The sequence below is a fragment of the Ambystoma mexicanum genome, chromosome 3p (assembly GCF_040938575.1).
Source record: "Ambystoma mexicanum isolate Mex_15411 chromosome 3p, UKY_AmexF1_1, whole genome shotgun sequence".
Lineage (NCBI taxonomy): Eukaryota > Metazoa > Chordata > Amphibia > Caudata > Ambystomatidae > Ambystoma > Ambystoma mexicanum.
Window position 1 is genome coordinate 1116638215 of NC_090925.1, and position 17988 is coordinate 1116656202.

General features: G+C 42.9%; 1 protein-coding gene across 2 annotated transcripts in view; it reads left to right on the forward strand.

Moving 5' to 3' along the window:
* The first annotated feature begins 1766 nt into the window (after nt 1-1766).
* The window catches only part of ZCCHC10 (zinc finger CCHC-type containing 10), a 212357-nt gene continuing 196135 nt past the window's right edge, over nt 1767-17988 (forward strand). Inside the window, exon 1 of one of the 2 annotated variants that reach the window (XM_069652486.1) lies at nt 1767-1911. In XM_069652486.1, coding sequence (XP_069508587.1) covers nt 1871-1911 — 41 coding nt within the window. In that variant the 5' untranslated portion in view covers nt 1767-1870. Of the gene's footprint in view, nt 1912-4319; nt 4364-17988 lie in introns of those variants that run through there. The other variant, XM_069652487.1, reaches the window with a different exon arrangement.

Below are 17988 nucleotides of genomic sequence, written 5' to 3' on the forward strand. Positions count from 1 at the left end.
TCGGGTCACGGTGTTCCGTGACTCCGACCTTAGATACTGTCTCCTTCCTGATTCCCGGTCCTGGATATTTGAACGCTACTTGGCATAGGACTTGCAATCCTCACGCTGGAATCCGAAGACCTGCACACGGGCCTGTATAAATCCCAGACCGTGCGAAAGAACACATCCAAGAAGGTCTCAAGCAAAGAGAAACAGGTGAGAAGGGGAGAGACTATTGACGGCCGGTGCAGCCTTGTACCAAAGCTTGGCCCCACCAGCAGGAGAAGAAACTTTTACAAATGCCTGAGAGGTGGCTTAAATGCATGTTGTTACTGGTGGCCACATGCTCTACCTGTTGAGCTATTGGGATCCCCCCACCTTCTTACCGTACCACGGGTCCTGCAGGACCTGCGTCGTAATGCCCACGCTCCGGAGCCCAGCAAAGAACGAGCGAGGCAATCCCGCTCAACCGGGACCTCAAGAGCAGCGCTGCACCTGAGGGAGCCAAAGGACCAGCCACACAGCCCCACAAGGGGGTCAGCAATCGTTGTTCCCCACAGCCCCGAACCAGGAATAGTCCAACTTGCCGGAGGCAGGAAAAATTAAACTGGGTGACGTGGTTGAAGGGGAGAAGTTATAGGGGATAATAGAAATAAAAGAAGGTCCAGTGTCGGAGGCTGGGGCCTCGTGAGGTAAGTACTGGGACGAGAAAGAGTGGATGTGGAGGTAATGCCTCCTACTGACCTCTAATGCCAGAGCCTCCACCCCATCGCATTAGCTACCTGCGGATTTGTTCCACCAAGCCCTGTTCGCCCTATGCGCCCGCTCACTCGCTCGCACGGGTATCAGTAACTACACATTCAAATTACTATAAATTCAAAGGCATAATTACACTGTCCATTCAGTATAAATTCAAAGGAAGTCAAAATTGTACTTATAACAGCTGTTTGAGCAGCAAAGAAAGAGAAGGATAAAAGGAAGATGGGGATGTTTAAACGGACTGTTAAGACGTGACTGGACAGTTGTGATCACTTGGTACTGTTTAACCAATAGAACGCAAACTTCAAAGTTCTCCTATCATCATGGATAGTGTAGTTCATTTGATAGTTTGGTTTATGTAAATGTAATTGGTTGGCTGCTGAGAAGTAAAGAGTTGAGTTGAGCAAAATCCTAGCCTACAAGTCTTGACATAGAATCTGAATACTTATCTGTAATCTTTATTAACCTAATCACTCTCTTCCTTGTCATCTAAATCCTGCCTCCCTCACCCTCTATGGCCCATGATCACCCTGATTCTTTGGGTATAATATACAAGGAGTGTGGGTAAGAAGTAAGACCACCCTGTTATGCCATGCGCAGAGGAGGGGGGTAGCGCACTTATAAAAATGAAAAATTGGACGGGTTATCAGGGAGAATATTTAGAGGAAGACAGGTTGCCTGACTTCACATCATTTGTGGACGGTAATGAGGAAAAGAGAAAACTATGTGTAATCAGAGCATTACTAGGTAGCCCTAGTTTTAACGGCACTCATCTAGAGATTACATTTAAAATATTCCTTATTTTCATTATAAATTCCTCATTTTAAGTAGATCTGTGAACCTTTTCGGAGGAAACTCCATCATTTGGAATCAGTGTTCTTCTCTCGATTCTTTGGACATGTGTTTCGTGACTAATGTTTGAACAGTTGCGTTGTAGGGTAAGACAGAGCGTATTACTTGTCAGCTATAGGTAAAACGCTTGCTTTCGAAGAACAGCTCAGAGTCACGTTTACTGTCAAGACTACGATCTAGCCAGTCTTGGCGCCTCCTCTATGACACTCCAATACCTGTCCCAGAATGCAGCAGTGCGCAACTGAGCGCCGGCCTAGTAGCGTTTCCGGGCGGATTCAAGATGGCTACTCCCATGCACCGTCTTATCGCTCGGAGGCAGGCGTAAGTGAAGGGGACTGGGGAGGCGGGGCTGACAGCGGGGGAGGGTAGCAGTTCAAATGGGTTGGAGAAAAAAGGTTAGATCTATCCAGCAACAGGGCAATGACTGTTAAAAGGATAGGTTGTAGCCGGGACCATCCAGCGATACATATGAAAGGGGGATGGGGTCGGAGCTGTCAATAAACATTTACTTGAGAAAAGATCCTCCCTGACCAAATAGAGAAGGGTTATTAATGTGTTCCTTCGAGCCCTCAGGTTAGGGCTTACAGCAAGTATTGGTGACAGATGAGCGGCTTAAGTGCTGCACTCATAATTGGTGGGCTGTCCCCATTCTGGCCGAGTTATCGCCTATTGTCTTTATTTGTTCGTTTATTTATTTGGGATGTTTGTACGTCTCTAAGCAAATCACCCACGGACCACGATCATTTCAGATGGCTAGGAAATGCAGACAAAGCAAGTTGTATTTCTGCTGTCCCTTGTCTTTTCAGTACATTAATTTACTAGTTTGTTTACGTAGTTCGTTTTCATACTGACAACTTTTGACAGCGAGTTCGCGGGTAACGTGCATTAGTTTAAGTGCCTTTCAACTTGTCACTCAGTGGCAGTGTGAACAGCATTGCACTTTTGAGTTACCCCTTTTGTTCGACTGATAAATTTACAGGTGCGATGTATGAGTTGCAAGATGTGCCGTATATCCTTGGATGAGGAACGCAATAATCCTTGGCAAGTGTTGGGATTACACTGCCTTGTATCCTGGTTTGGGGTATTGTGTTCACTATGAATGACTTTCTTCACATCATTGCTTAATGTACGATTATCGACCGAGAGAGCGGGTTCATTATCCCATGTGATAATGACCCTTCCAAAGGTCTATATGGCTATTGGCACATACATGTTTTGGAGTTTTCCCGTCAAGTAAAAACGTTATAGTAATAGTGGGTAAGGTAAATAGTCAAAGTGAGTTACTAAATTAGATGTTTTTTCTTTTGTAATATTTAAATAATTATCATAAGTCAAGCATTTAAATTACAAACTTGTTTATACTGAAGCAGGTTTAACATGAGCATGGATTAGGTGTCGTGTAACAGTAAAACCAATAGTTATTGACTGCACTCTGAAGATTCCTATTGTTATTCACCTCCTTTCAGCCAATCTCGATGTGCTATTGTGTAGTAATAAAGTAAACCCAACTCTCTGGACAAGCATCCAGCCAAATAGTAAATCATCTTCTGCTCTGTTCCCCAATGCAAGCCTTTTTAAATAATTTTCGGCAATTATCTTTAATTTTGATTGGGCTCCTACATAAAGGTTTGTGAACATACTCAATGACTTACATTTCATGGCAACCAGACCTGGTTATTATTTATTCTGGGACACCCGGGAGTCGCAGGAGGTCAAAGCTTTGTGATTGTTTGAAGAGCAGCAGCGCTCCATAAGGCCAGTTGTGGGAAAAGGGATTGTTTTGCATCTGGAAGATTAAATGACCATGTATCTCTGACCGCCCCCACGACAACTTTACAGACTTGCATATCTGGGATTTTATTTCTGGCCAAACCTTTGATTCTCAGGTCATTTGCCCTTTTTATTTTAATGCGCTGACCGCAGAGTCATGCAAATCTTTATTTCGGAGTAAAGCCCCCCCCTAAAAATATCAGAATTTTCTGTATATGCATAGTGTAAAGTCTTACACGTGTTTATGGGCCCCAAAATGGTGGAAGCGTGGGCCCCACAGTATTATGAGTGGTTCCCTACAGTGCTCTGTGCATGGGACTAGAGTTCTTTGGGCCCCACAGTCCTGCATGCCAACATTCCCAATTGCAGTTCGGAGTTGTTAATTCAGCCATTTTATTGTTTTTCTTGGCATTCTGGGGATTCTGGTCCTGAAATGTATAATGGGCCGGGGGGATCCATATCTGTAAATTCCAGAATGTAAAGTTCAAGTCAAGAATTGACTTGCATCTCCCGAATGGAATGGTGTATGTTGGCATGTATTATTGCCTATTGATGTACATATGCTCACCATCCCATGCTCTTCGGATGTCACTTTGCTTGCAGTGTTCCTCGTAAGGTCACACTGTGTCCCTTTTGAAATGAGTTCAGCAGTGCCCCACAACTTGCGTGGCATAAGTCGCTGTACATCCTGATGTTGAATATGGGCACCTGTCTCCTTAATTTCTCTCAAAGTCCCTTTTGCGTTCACTCGCAGAATCTCAATGTCGGCTCTACATCCCTCTCTGGGTCCAAAATATGTCAAAAATATGCTGGAAATTTTTAGATTTGTCGTGTTGCATACATGTTTGGGGAATTGTCTTAATGAATTGTAGTTACAGCACCTGCATACTTAGTCTGGCAGTATTTCGGTATCCCAAGTTACAACTCCCTGGGTTGATTTCACAGACAGAATACATTTACGCTTTCATCTGAAAATGCCCTTTGTGCTGGTGTTGGGCAACTGGTAAGGACCCATCGTTTTTCTGATATTGAATTTTTAGTGACTGTGATCGTTCATATAGATTGAAATTGTAATTGGTATAAATTGCGAAAATTGAAGAGAGTCTGAGCAGACAAGATGTTTTGTCAGGGGACTAATTATTAAACCTTTGTAATCCAACGTTGTAGTGTGTGTTGTGCTGCATGCATTTATAACTGACAGTGACACATATTTTTTTTTTCGTACACTTTGTAAACCACATATTTTGCCCAAACGGACTTCACAAGTTTGGTGAGTTTAAAATGTTAAATTAAAACGCTTTTACTGCCTTCAAGATTATCTGGAAGATGCACCATTGTGTCCCCCCCACAATGGGTATCCAGACCATAATATGCAAAGGATGAGGCAAAAAGGGATATGGGAATAGGGCAAGTAGAAAAAGAGTAAAGAGAAAGACAGTTTGGCGCACGTTGATTGTGGATCAGAACATTCTGAGGATAAATCCAATGGAATCTTTAGGAGCAGGAAGTATTTACTGAAAGTAACTTTTAAGAAAGATATATAGTGTGTGGCTGTTTGATGGACTTGAGATGTGCTCAACCAAACTCCTTGAAGCATGGGCAATATGCTGTCCGTAAATGCTCGTCATTTCTTACAGGTAATCTTCATTACACCCCATCCCCCAGTCCTGCTCTTCTATGTCTCAGTACTTACAGTTCTAAAGGTGTCTCCTCTTCTTACAAGCTTCTCCAGTCCCCCTCCTTTTTTTTTCCCCTTCGTACCTGACTGTTGCGGCCTAACATTTGCACAACAAAACATCTTGAAAAGAACTGTAAATAGAGGAAGAGGGGCAGATTTAATGTCTCCCACCAAACGAGCCTGGAGACCAAAAAGTGGCCAATTTAAGAATAGACTGTGTTATGGGTCAATATGAACGTTAAGACATATGGGGAAAAGGACAGAGAAAGGCAAGGTATCCTTCCTTCCACATTAAGCCGAATCATGGCAGTGAAAATTCTATTCCTTGTTTATTCTATTCCTTGTTTTTCTATATTAGACATAATAAATAACGTTCAAACAGGATTCGAAATTGAAGGGAGCTGTTTATCTCCTGCGTGTATCCTAGAAAAGCCTGGTTAGCTTGACACCAAAAGCTATCAGGAGCTCCTTTTGGATCCCCAGGCCAAGGGATGCCGAACAATCACACACATGTGAAATTAACTCTGTGACTTGGGAGAATCTGTAAATAAACATTAGGATAGATTCATATGACATGTAAAACATAAGGGGGGTCATAAATAATGGACAATATGATGTTTGCATCTTATGTGGAAGCTAGATTTGCAGAACGCTGTGTGCTAGTTCCTCAGATACCCAGAGGCTGCTTTTAGCAGTGCTTATCAAATGTTAATTTCGAGCCTTGTCAAAGCAGGGCTCAAAATATGCACTTGCCACTAGCCCTTGTTGAGTGATAGCAATGGTTTGGCTAGTAAAGTGCGGTGTTCTGTTTGCATGTGGAGAACTGGCATTTATGTGTGGAAGAAAACCAGTCCGAAACACTTGCATTTCGGAGATGGCAAACTGGTGATTTTATCGATTGGATTGCAAGTCAAAGAAAGCAGCATAGCAACCTCAGCAATCCGACCTAACTAACCTACTTCACCCTCCAAGTCCAGGCTCTATATATTTTCCTGATCACATGAGTAAAGAAACTTTGAGGAACCCTGCAACTTAAGTCTTCCAGCACGTTCGTCCAGCCTTGGCAGCAGAATACTATCCCTAGGAAGAAGATCGAGTAAAGAGTCAAAAACACAGTAGTGGTGAGATGAGGTTTCTCAGCCATTTCGTTACCTGCCAAACTTGACATCTTGGGAAGTACATAAGATGGCAGTTTGATGAGCAATCTAGAAAGATTTTTTTTTATCCTTAATATATATATCTTCTAACCCTTGTAAGTAATCCTTCTGACCTCAGCAATTAATTGCAACTACTTAACAAACTGCTTTGGCAACACTTTAAGCCACCTCAACTGTATTTCCTTGTGGAGTGTTACTCGCCTTCAATCAATCAAATACTTATGTTGCACGTTGTCACCGAAGGCGGCATGGCGCAGTAAAAAGATACCGGAGAGATAAACGGAAAAATCACATAAAGCATTTTTTATATTTTCGTTTAAAAATTGCGGGCCAGAAGACATCAAACTGGTGCCTTTGTGTCTGCAAGACTAAGTTGGTATCAACCAGTCCCACACAGAAATACTCTTTTTATAAAGCAGCAAATTACCATGCAGAATAACCTCTGATGACACATCATACCATCAACCCTATTACCCACTAAAAACACCTGTCCGCTTTATAACTTGCTAAAACATTGCAGCTGGGGAGGTTGAAAAGGCCTTAATCTTCAACTGGAACATATCTGCAGTTGTCCCTGTGGCAGAACTTAACTTCCAGGCCGGACTTTCAGGTTGTCGAAATTCCCACAAGTCTCTGTGGGTCACCCAATCCCATTTGCAGCCTTCCCATGGACCAGGAACAGTCTTGCTGGTCGGGGCCCACAGTCCTTTTACATGCCCCTGTGCTTTAAAGGTTCAGGCTTGTTTCTCACAGGAGCAGCCACCGTACTGGCACTGGTCTCTCCAGGGCCATCGGTGTTGTAGAGTCCCAGCTTTATTATTGAGAATTATTGGCCAGCTCTTATACAAAACGAATTCTTTGTTGTTGAGAAGCAGGCTGTTGAGATCATTTTGCACTTCTTCACAGGCAATGTCTGATTCCGTTTTGTACCCTTTCGTAATGGCGCCTTTCATCAGTGTGACCAAGTTGTCTTGGGTAATTGTGTAAAGAGTCCCAATGACATGACTCTCCCCGGTGTTGGCGTCTGCCAACTGTGCCCGATTAATAAGTCCTGCCACTCGTTCTAAGTGATCCAAACAGTCATTTAACCTGGGGCTCTGATATATCCCCTTTCCTCAAGGGCTGTACTTGCACCACCCTCTGTCAAAAGTTTCCTTCTTACCCCTTTTGGCAAACATTTCTTCAGAACTGCTGCTGTAATTGGATCTGGGCACCTTCAAAGTAGTTGCCTTGCATGAATTATATGCTGTTGGTTCGCATTCAGAACGCTTTAGCTTGAATTCTGATAGTGGACATTTTATTAGGATTCTTTTGAAATTGTTGCGAGCTTTTGGGAATTTTATAAATTTGTATTGTTTTTATCCTGAAAATACACCTCGGTCTCAATTTGCAAACACATCTTGTTTTTTAATTAGAAAAACATTTCGATCTGAATCATTAGCGGTACGTTAAATCTGCTTAATTTGAGTACACTGCTGCGGAGCATTTCCTGAATTGTCGGGTTGAGGAACTACAACTCCAAGTGGAGCTGTGCCGACACGACTGCAGTAAGCTGGTCTCTGCCGGACACGTCAGCGGTGTCTGCTGGCGGCCTGACACCAGGAGGGTTTCTTGTTTTGGGTGGCAAGTGCTGCTGTTATGATGCATCCTTTGGAAGCACTGCAGGCGGCCCAGGAGAAACTGCAGAATAGAGGCACTCACAATGCTCAGGTGCTCCAGATCTAAGGCTAGACATACAAAGATCAGGGATAGATACCTTAAGACCATAACACCCGTGGTTGGTTTTGTTCCAGGAAAACATAGAACAAGCCTACTGTTGGCAGGCTGACGAGGACCCCTGATAATACTATTATTCAGATCCCAGTAGTAGACATGTGGCAAAACACTGATGTTCTAAGTTCGGATTACAGAAAGAGGCCGGCGCAGGAGGGGGAGTCTTGGAAGCACAAAAGAGGGGAATATGATAAGGACGCAGGAAGTGTTGACTAAACCTCAACTGTACAACTTGAATAGTAAGCTTTGAGTCCAATTACTTAATACAAGGTCTCTGGTGAAGCACACTCTAGAAGTATCCGAATACATTATAGACCATGACATATATATCTGTGCCTTGACTGAAACCTGGCTACATGAGGCAGCCGGATTATCCATGCTTCTTGCTACTTCAACAGACTAGGCCATACGGTAAACGGGTCGAATCAAGGGGGTGGAGGGGTAGCGTTCATCTTCAGGGATAGCTTAGCTATTTGGGAGACAGGTGGATGGCCCCATAGGGTGTGAATCATTATGTATTAAGGTAAGGACCAATGCTGCCTCTACCCTGAATATGATGCTTGTTACCTTGCCCCCAGCACAATGTCAGACTTTATCCTCCATCTGAATAGTCTGATTTTATCGCAGTTGAAACCTTTTTTCCAAATTGATTATATTGGCAGACTTCATCCTCTGGAAAGTGGATAAAAGTGATCTTGCAGCTCTGCAATTGGAAAGGTTTATGACAAAATTAAAGTTGCTGGAAAGCCTCACAGACTGAGCAAGATAAATACAGTTATTCTTTTTCTGCACAAAACTATAAACTCGTGGTTATTCAAGCAAATAAAGACACCTATGACTCAGATTGCTGATGCGCAACATGAGTTTAAGAACATCTTTAAAATTCTAAAGGAATTGGAGAAACTGAAGAACTCCCCGCATGACATGGCTCCCAAAGATATTGAATGGTGCTCATGGATCCAGAATGCCATGGTGGATAAAGTGGAAAACATGAAAGCTACTGTTCTTAGAGTGCAAACCGAAAAAGAGCTAGCAATCACAACTAACAAACATGGAATAAGAGGTAGAGGATAAGACTAGAGGTCATCTGGTGTCTCCACCTTTAAATTTTAGGAGCATTTCACTGAGGATTATTTTGAATAAACTGAATCCATTGCTGTGTAAAGGGAACATTTTTCCAGCGACAGCTATTAAGGCATGCTCAGAACCACTGATTAGCAAGATTACTAACATTATTAAGGCCTCTTTGAATGAAGAGCATGTCCCCATTCGTCTGAAGGGAGCCTGGATTACCCCTCTCTAAAAAAAATAAATAAATAAATAAAAATAAAAAAAGAAACATTCTAAACAGGCCCATTATCCTACTGTTCCAACTAATTTTAGACCCATGACTAATTGACCTTTATTGCTTTAAATATTAAGAGTAGCATATATGTGTTGGAACACCTGAGGAATCACACGATTTTGAGAAACTGGCAGGTTTTCAACTAGGTTTCAGCACAGAATCTGCTCTCTTGGATCTAAAATAAATGAAGGACATACCATGATGCTGATGACACAAGACTTGTCGGCTGCTTTCGATTTAGTGGACCATCCACTACTTCTAAACAGATTACAAGCAGTTGGGAAACAGAACTATGAGAGTCTGCAGCAATACGGCAGAGGCCCAGCCAGTTCCACTTAGAGATGGAGTGCCGCATGTTGCCAGTCTATCGCCAGTCTTGTATAATATCTTTACAACACCACTATTCTAGATGTTAGAGGACAAGAAGATTTGCTTTTACAATTACGTGGATGATGCCCAATGTGTTATTCCTTTGACGGAGAGGAAGATGCGAGAGTGGTTAATGAGATGCACAATCTCATTCAAGACTGGATGTGCATGAGTGGTCTGGGGCTTAACCATGATAAAACGGAACTCATGATTATAGGCTCCACTGCAAGACTGAAAAATCTCAGTATAGAATATACACATTTCCTCATTGCAGATTGCATAATACCAACTAAGGATAAGATAAAAACACTGGGGGTCATTTTGGACCAATCCCTTGCCCTGAAGGCTCAGGTGAGTAGCGTGGTCTCCTCGGCTGCGTACTACATCAGTCGTCTCTCCCACATGTAACCTTACCTCTCACAAAACGGCTGCAAGACAATGGCTAGAGCAATCATTGGATCCAAGATCGATTACTGCAGCAGCTTATTGGTGGGGTTTGGGAAGGGAGAAGTGGCTAGGTTGCAAGTAGTACAAAATAGCAGTGTCAGAGCGATAATGGGATTGAAGAAATTTGATCCTGTCTCGAATGCCAAGAGATGTCTTCATTGGCTACTGGTAGAGGCCAGGATTGAGTTTAGTCTACTCACCATCATTCATGTTTATCAGGGCAGTACCCAGCATACTTTGCAGATACTAAACAGAAAAAAGGAGATGAGTGTCCTTAGATCAAACTATATTATGTTATTAGAAGTGCCAAGAGCCAAATTGGCCTTGGTCAAAAGTGGTGATTTCTGGGTAGCAGTACCTATGAGTTGGAATGGCATGCTTTTGACCTTAGAAGATGAATGTCCTTGGAGAGTTTCAAGAAAAAATTGAAAACCTTTTTGTTTAGATAAGGATTCTCAAGCAGCTTAGTTTAGCTAGTTCCAGCCTTTATGTATGCGTTGTCTTGAAACATCTTTACGGACTCTAGTCCTATGCACCCAAAAGGTCGTTTGTTGGCTCTGCATTTTCAAATAAAATAAAGTAAAGTTAGGGAACTATGTGATCACCTGCAAATCAGATAAAGGCATGGAAAATATCATGATTCCTAGAGTAGCGTTTATCATAACCTAACCAAAGCCTGAACTACGTTTTTTACTGACAGTGTCATACCACAATGATTGAGAACCTACTCTTGCGTTATGAAAAAAATCTGTAATCTCCATGGCATGGGAAAGCAGGTATTGGACCAACTCTCTCCTGTAACATATTCACATATTACCTGGTACTGGTTTGAGCACCTCCTTGTCGCCATCTTGCTGTTCCTAGAATCCAATATCCTCATCAGACAAAGAGCCATCATCTTTGTTAAAAATCTCTTCTAGTTCATCCATCCTACAGCTGCCTGCCAGTGCCACCTCATGAACCCGTTGGGTAGTAAAACTAATTTGGTATAATTGTCATAGTTCACTTTTTGTCTGAGAACGCTCACCTCTGCTGTAGTTACTGACCCAATAAACTGACCTCTGCATACACAGACTCCTTCTAAAATATAGAAAGGCAGCTGAGAAACAAGTTTTGCCGTACTTGCACTTATTATAGTGTGCACATCTATTTGAATTGCTAAAACTTTGTGTTCATCATTAATGGGGATTTTAAATTAGTACTGATTTTAGTGTGTGCCCCATACTCTGCTAAGTTGTATTTTAAGTTGTATTTTAAACCTTTTATATATTTACCTAGTCACTCATTTTATTTATATTTACTGAATTGTTCTGCGGTCTGCCTCCATTGCTGCATTAGGAACTACAACTTGCTGCATTTCTGTAGTCCTGGTGACTACTTATTTAGTACGCAGGCGTCCTAGCGCCTGGAGCGTTTGGGCTTGCCGGTCCGTGTTGGGCGTGGGGCTGGTGGTTCTGCATTGGTTGTTGTACTCAGTGTTTGTTGTTGCTTCGGTACGACTTGGTAAATGTTTATTCGATACTTGTCCTCTGACAGTAATATGCATTCCTCAGACTTGAATATGGCACTTTTGAATACTTGTTCACTGGTGCTACATGGGGTTGAGGACTTTAATGAATCTAAATCTGATGTACTTGCCGTTACCGAGACCTGGCTGAATGACACTATCCCATAGGCTGCTTTGCTGGCTTCCTTTTCCCGTTATCAGCTTTTTTGTTCAGACCGTTTGGGTTCTCGAAGAGGTAGGGTTGCATTTTTGATTAAAGATTATCTAGATTGTCATGTCATTAGCCACCTCTCTTTAGAGGGCTGCAACACTTTACTTTTGAAATTAAAACCCAATCCCAATATGTCATTAACTCGCCTGGTGTTAAATAGACCACCAGTTAACATGCCTAGATTCGAGGAACAATTAATGGACTTACTTAACATCATTATTTAGCCTAATTCTCCAGTTGTCATACTAGGTGATTTTAATCTCTGGGCTAATGATTCTCTGGATAATCAAGCCATGTTGCTGTTAGCTGCTTTGAATGCTATAGGCTTTGACCAAGAAATTGGTAAACCCACACATATAGCAGGGGAGGAGCACCTGGGTGGAGGGGATTGGGTGTGATGTATCCATGGGTGAGACACGGTATCCCCCTTTTCCTTTCCGACGGCAAATCTACCCTTACCCCTCCAACAACCTCTTTACGCTGCAGTAAAACATCTCCCCTCATTTTCCCACATGTAACATTTACCGGTACTGAGACATGAAATTCCCCTTTGCCCAATTATCAATCATCCTAATATCTCTCTCAGCCGTTATGGGATGTTGTAAATCCTATCCTTTCTCCCCCTCCCCAATTCCAACACGTACTGAGACGAAGAAGAGGCATCCCATAGTAGGAAAGATAACCTATGGGAACAGTCCCTATAGTAATGTGAGGAGGAAGATGAATACAGAGGCTTACTACACCACACTACCAACAATAAGATCAGGCAGAGTCCAGCATTTGACAACACCAATACACACCTGCACAATAGGAGGGCATCAGCATGGGAGGCAAGCGAGAAAGAAAAAGGGAGCAAAATCCCCATGAAGAGCTAGTTGAAGGAAAAGTAAAGTATAGAAGTGTTAAGTTGGAAGCTGAACAAGGAGATGAAGTTGAAATTGCCAAAGACGGGGTGAAGCTAAGCCCCGGGTTGCGCAACCTGTAGTGCGGTCAGAGCGTGCGGTCTGACAACTGCACCATGACCCAGGGAGACCCCACCGAAAAGTGAATTATAAATCCAAGTTGAGAGAGCTTTGTGATATATGGGGGAAGGGAACCCCTAAAGGATATGTACTTTAAAAAGAAGAACTTTAAGCTTGAAGATTTAAATACTTTGACGTTTGAAACTGAACTTTGTGAAACCAAGAGGGACTAATCTTAGGAGAGGGAAGCCTGAAAGGGCCATTGAAGGGGTGTGTACCGAAGGGGCTTTGAGTCTGGGAAAAGGAGCTCAGAGAAGCACACCTATGTTGTAGAAGATTTTGTGAACTTTGTTTGAGACTTTGATAACTCTGCTGCACCAGAGTGTCTTGAACTTGGGGAAGGGAGCTGTGGAAAAGCTCCAGTACCATCCTGTTTTACGTTGAACACTATTTGACTTTATCCAGCGCCGTGCACATTGTCATTCTAGAGAAGTGAGGGCAAGTATAGGTTTGACACAGCCAGCCACTTTGTTTTCGATTTGACAGACTTGGTCTTCCTTTATTTTATTTATGGTCGAGACTACTCTCACCTTGGAGTTTGGGCCAGTTAGGTATGTTCCCATCCCTACCAACCCAATAAAGGTTTTGGAACTCTATTACTTGTGCCTGTGTCTACTTTTGATACCATGCCTGTCTCAGTGTACGTAGGGGCCATCTCATCTAAGTAAGCCTCAAACCCAAATTAATTTACATTGAGCATAAGAGCGGGCCATGGTGTGGTTACTACACTATACAAGAAGCTTGTACCTTGAATTATGATAAGCTGATTTAAATATCTTCTTCGTGTCTGTGGAACAGCTAGTAGGTTTATACCATAAATGTGAAATCCCAGAGTTCTAAGGTGTTTCTTCACATGCATGCACCATGGTAGAGCACGACCATCATCCTGTGATAGAAGGTTGCATAAAACTTCCTTGTATGTTTCCAGGGTTGATGAATACCACACTCTAGCCCATTATAAAACTGGTCTGATTACCTCTAAGATCTAACTCGTGCCTCACTGGAACATTAGCTGTGCTTGGTGGAAGATGTAGCAACTTTTTCATGAATTTGTTTTCTGTGATATTCATTTTTGGGCACTTGGTGTCACCCCAAATCTCAGAAGTGTAGATTGATGTAATGTTGTAAATGTCTTTGCTGCTGCAAGCGCCCTGTTACCATGCACATTATATAATTTTAGGATCGAATTGCTGTCCTTTCAAGAATACAATTTGCTTTCTCAACCTGCTCCAACCATTTAGTATTTCCTGCAAAACAAACACCTACATATTCGTACATATATACGTGTTCTAAGCCCCCATTATCTAGGGTACATACGTGGTGGTTTTATGTTGGGAGGATGACCATTGCCTTACTCTTATCTCATACTGATAGTCGGACCACTACGTTTGCACTCCATGTAGAAGGCGTGGAGTTTATTTTTAATCCCCATCGAGTTCAGAGATGTCTGTTCAGCAGCGTCTGCCGAAACCAAAAGTGTAATCTTGTCTTTATCCAATGTTGGAGCTTCCTAGTCCATGACTGTAATGCAATCAATTATTCTGTTAAACTAAATGCAAAATAACGTTGATGCTAAAACACAGCCTTGTCTGACGCCTGTTTCCATATCCAAGAACGTGGTAGTATCACCTGAGAGAATCCATCTAACATTAGCAGTATTTTGAGAATATACAATTTGAATAGCATTGAATGTTGGATTGGGCCTTTGCGCATTGTTCAGTGCTTCCCAGAGATTAACTATCGAAGGCTATCTTAAGATCTATAAAAACGACATATAAAAATGTCGTCTTTAGTACAGCTTATTTTTCGAGCAGCACAAAGAGCCTAAATGCCTGGTTGACTGTACTTTTATCTATTCGGAACCCTGCCTGCAGGTGTCTCAAAACCTGTGCCTCCATTCAATCAGTCTAGCGGTACAGCACTGCCTTTGCATATATTTTTCCGTCCCCATCCAGCAGCAATATGGGCCGGTAATTTGTGGGGTCCTTCCTGCCTCCCTTTTTTATAAAGTGGTACTATTTCTGCTTTGGTCCATGATGCTGGACCCATGGACTCTGATGCCGCTGGAGTAAAGGGGCACAGAAGTACCGGTGTCCAAATCCGGTTATCTGACCTAAAAAGATAATCAGTATTTTGTCAGGTCCAGGGGCCTTCCCAGCCCTTTGACTGGAAATTGCTTAATTTCATTCAGAGTGAATATTAAAAGGTACACATGCTACTGCCTGGGGTAAACTCTCGGGTGTACTATTAGGCATCTTAAAGGGTGACCTTGTTTCCTTGCATAGATCTAAGAAATGCTGATAACAGGGGTATTTCGAGATATTTCCCCCCCCCACTATATGTTTTTAGTGCAGGCTTTGTTACCTAGAGTGGTAAGTTTCCAAAACGTACTAAAATGGCTATAAGCCACTTGCATGAATGCCTGCTAGATGTCGGCTTTGCATTCTCTTTTTTTGTTCGCTATTACGGCCTTATATTTTCACCTTGGATGGCGTATCCTGTTCCTGTGAGGATGGACCTGAGGGGTACCAGGCCGCCCGCCAAGTAGAGTAGCCGAAACCTACAGAACAAACAAACAAACAAGCCAGGCAGGTCCGGGAAGTACCAGAGTGCCTGAACCCCCGGAACAGTCACTACCCAGGAGTGGTGACAACATGGGAACGATTGGGAGACAACACACGAAAATCCGGCTATAAATGCTTACACAGAATGCAGTATTGTCTTTAAACCTTTTTCGGCGGAAAATGTGAAAGGCAACGCCTATCTAAACGCAATTACTGAGGCAACAAAGTATTTCGAGCTGACGTCATTCCCGGAGACAACGCAGTGTTACAAAAAGAGGACTGCAGATCCCATAATGCCGCACTCTACAACAGGGTTAAAACCCCTAAGTATAAAAAGCAAAACGTCCCGGATAACAAAAACAGTAACCGGACAACACCTACCTTATGTTCACAGATGGAAACCACCCACAGAGGCAGGGAGCCGAGGTTGGCGGGAGAGACCGGGAGAACAGTTGGTTGAGCAGTTGGCATGGCGGTGGTCAGGAAGAGTGCAGCAGGTATCGGGGAGGGGTTGCATCAACCAAGATGAGAGCAATTGGGAAAACACATTGGAGGACTGCAGGGAGTGCAGCGAATACACTGCCAGGTTCCACTAGGTTTATTTGGACGGTGAGCACCCGCAACCGAGGAGTTCCATACTCGCGTCACAACTGCAAAGAGCAACGCTGAGCGGAAAACAAAACGCGTGTAACATTTTTTCAGTGAACTTTGTTTTGGTTGTTTTCAATTTGCACGGACAAATGTGTATGCTGTAATCCTGAATGAAGGCATTTTATTTGCACCTGCTTTCTGGCTCTCGACTACTACTTAACAGGCACTTGTGGATGCTTAACTTCAGTAAGAATTGTTTTTATTTCCTCTGCCTTCTTTATCATACCAATGCGTGGCTTTGATTGCATGTTTTTCTATACATGTCCTATCCTTAGTGATCAATGGACTGATTTCCCCAGCCATGTCTTAATATAGTTATATGATTGCTCTTGAATCAACCTGTTTCATCTAAGAGTTGTTCTAGACTGAGTAAAATTGTCCATAAATGTTTGGCAGTGCAGAAGTAGCTTCAATATAAGTCCAGCAAATGCTAGATTTTCCATGGCCATATATTTGGGGTAGGACCAAGCCCGATTTGCATATGGTCTTTCCCCTTTTGTAATGACTTTCCAGGAAAATAGGGATGGTCTGTAGGGTTACCCAGAGCAATGCCAGAGGTTAAGATTAATTCTAAACCTTCCATCAATCACGTTTTTAGTTTTGTATTGCCACATCGAGTGGGATGGGTATGCCCAGAGGTGGGTCCTGTGCCTGCTGAGCCTACAGACCCAAGCTACTCCTCAACTGATCCCTACAAGGCCAAAACATGTCTCGAGATGCTTGTGGTCTCGCGAGAAGGAATGTGACCAAGCAGTTGGGCTGGACTGCTCCTTTTGGTGTGGGACCAAGCCTGATTTGCATATGGTCTTTTCACTTTCATAATGGCTTCTCGGGCAAAGAACGATGGTCTGGAGGGTTGCACAGAGCAATGCCAGAGGTTAAGATTCATTTTAAACTTTCCAGCCATAACCTCTTTTGTTTTGCATATATTTCTCAACGCACCTTCTTACTCTTGTCGGTAGTTGGCAATAACACCCAACTTTTTGTATTGAGCGCTAGGGAGAGAGGTCAGTGATCATTCAATGTCATTTTAGGACTGAGAGTAAATTTCCCATCCCCCAGTCTTTTGTTAGAATCAACCAATAATATGGGCAGTCTTGTCCCCAGCCACAAAGGTGGGTCGTGCTGGCTGATCATTCGTAGCTCTCCCATTGCAAGTTCTAAGCTCCAAGCCATAAAGGATGTGTGCCACCTCCTTAACCTTTTTACAGTTCATTTTGCTTTTCCTGGCATCAAGCTCCAGAACATCCCAGACTGATTCATCATCCACAAGGACTTCACTAAGAAATACAGACCCTCATCAGTGCATCCAGAGTTTCTTTTGAAACATCCATGTCCTCAAAGCCTCGTTGTTCAAGCTGCGACTGCCGCTTCTAAGGGAGCAGCCTATCCCATGAATTCTCCAGACAGATGCAATAAAAGGCTTGATGCTATTGGAAAGGGAGTTTATTTTTTTCTTTCTTTTTTTTTTTTTGTCTTTAGGGAGTATAGCACTGAAGGCAGCCAATGCAACTGGTGCACTGGTAAAGTTTACCTACACTTTGTGGGAGGTAATTGCCATGGCATTGGAGCACATCCCAGAGGGTGAAGGGGATGGTTTTATGAGCATTATTCAAGAAGGGAAAGTTGCTATGTGTCAGTCCTTGCAGTCAGATCTGGACACTGCGGACTGTATAAGCCGTTCTATGGCTGCTGGTACAGTGCTTAGATGCTTTGCCTGGCTAAGAGAATCAGGATTTGCCTCTGACGTGCAATCCAGACTGTTGGATATGCCATTTGAAGGGTCTTATTTGTTTGGAACAAAAGCAGATGATGAAAGCCTTAAGAAATTGCAGTCGTCTAAAGCAGCAGCAAAGTCTGAGTCTGGCCATTAGACAACCCCAACAGAGTCGACCAACTCCGTT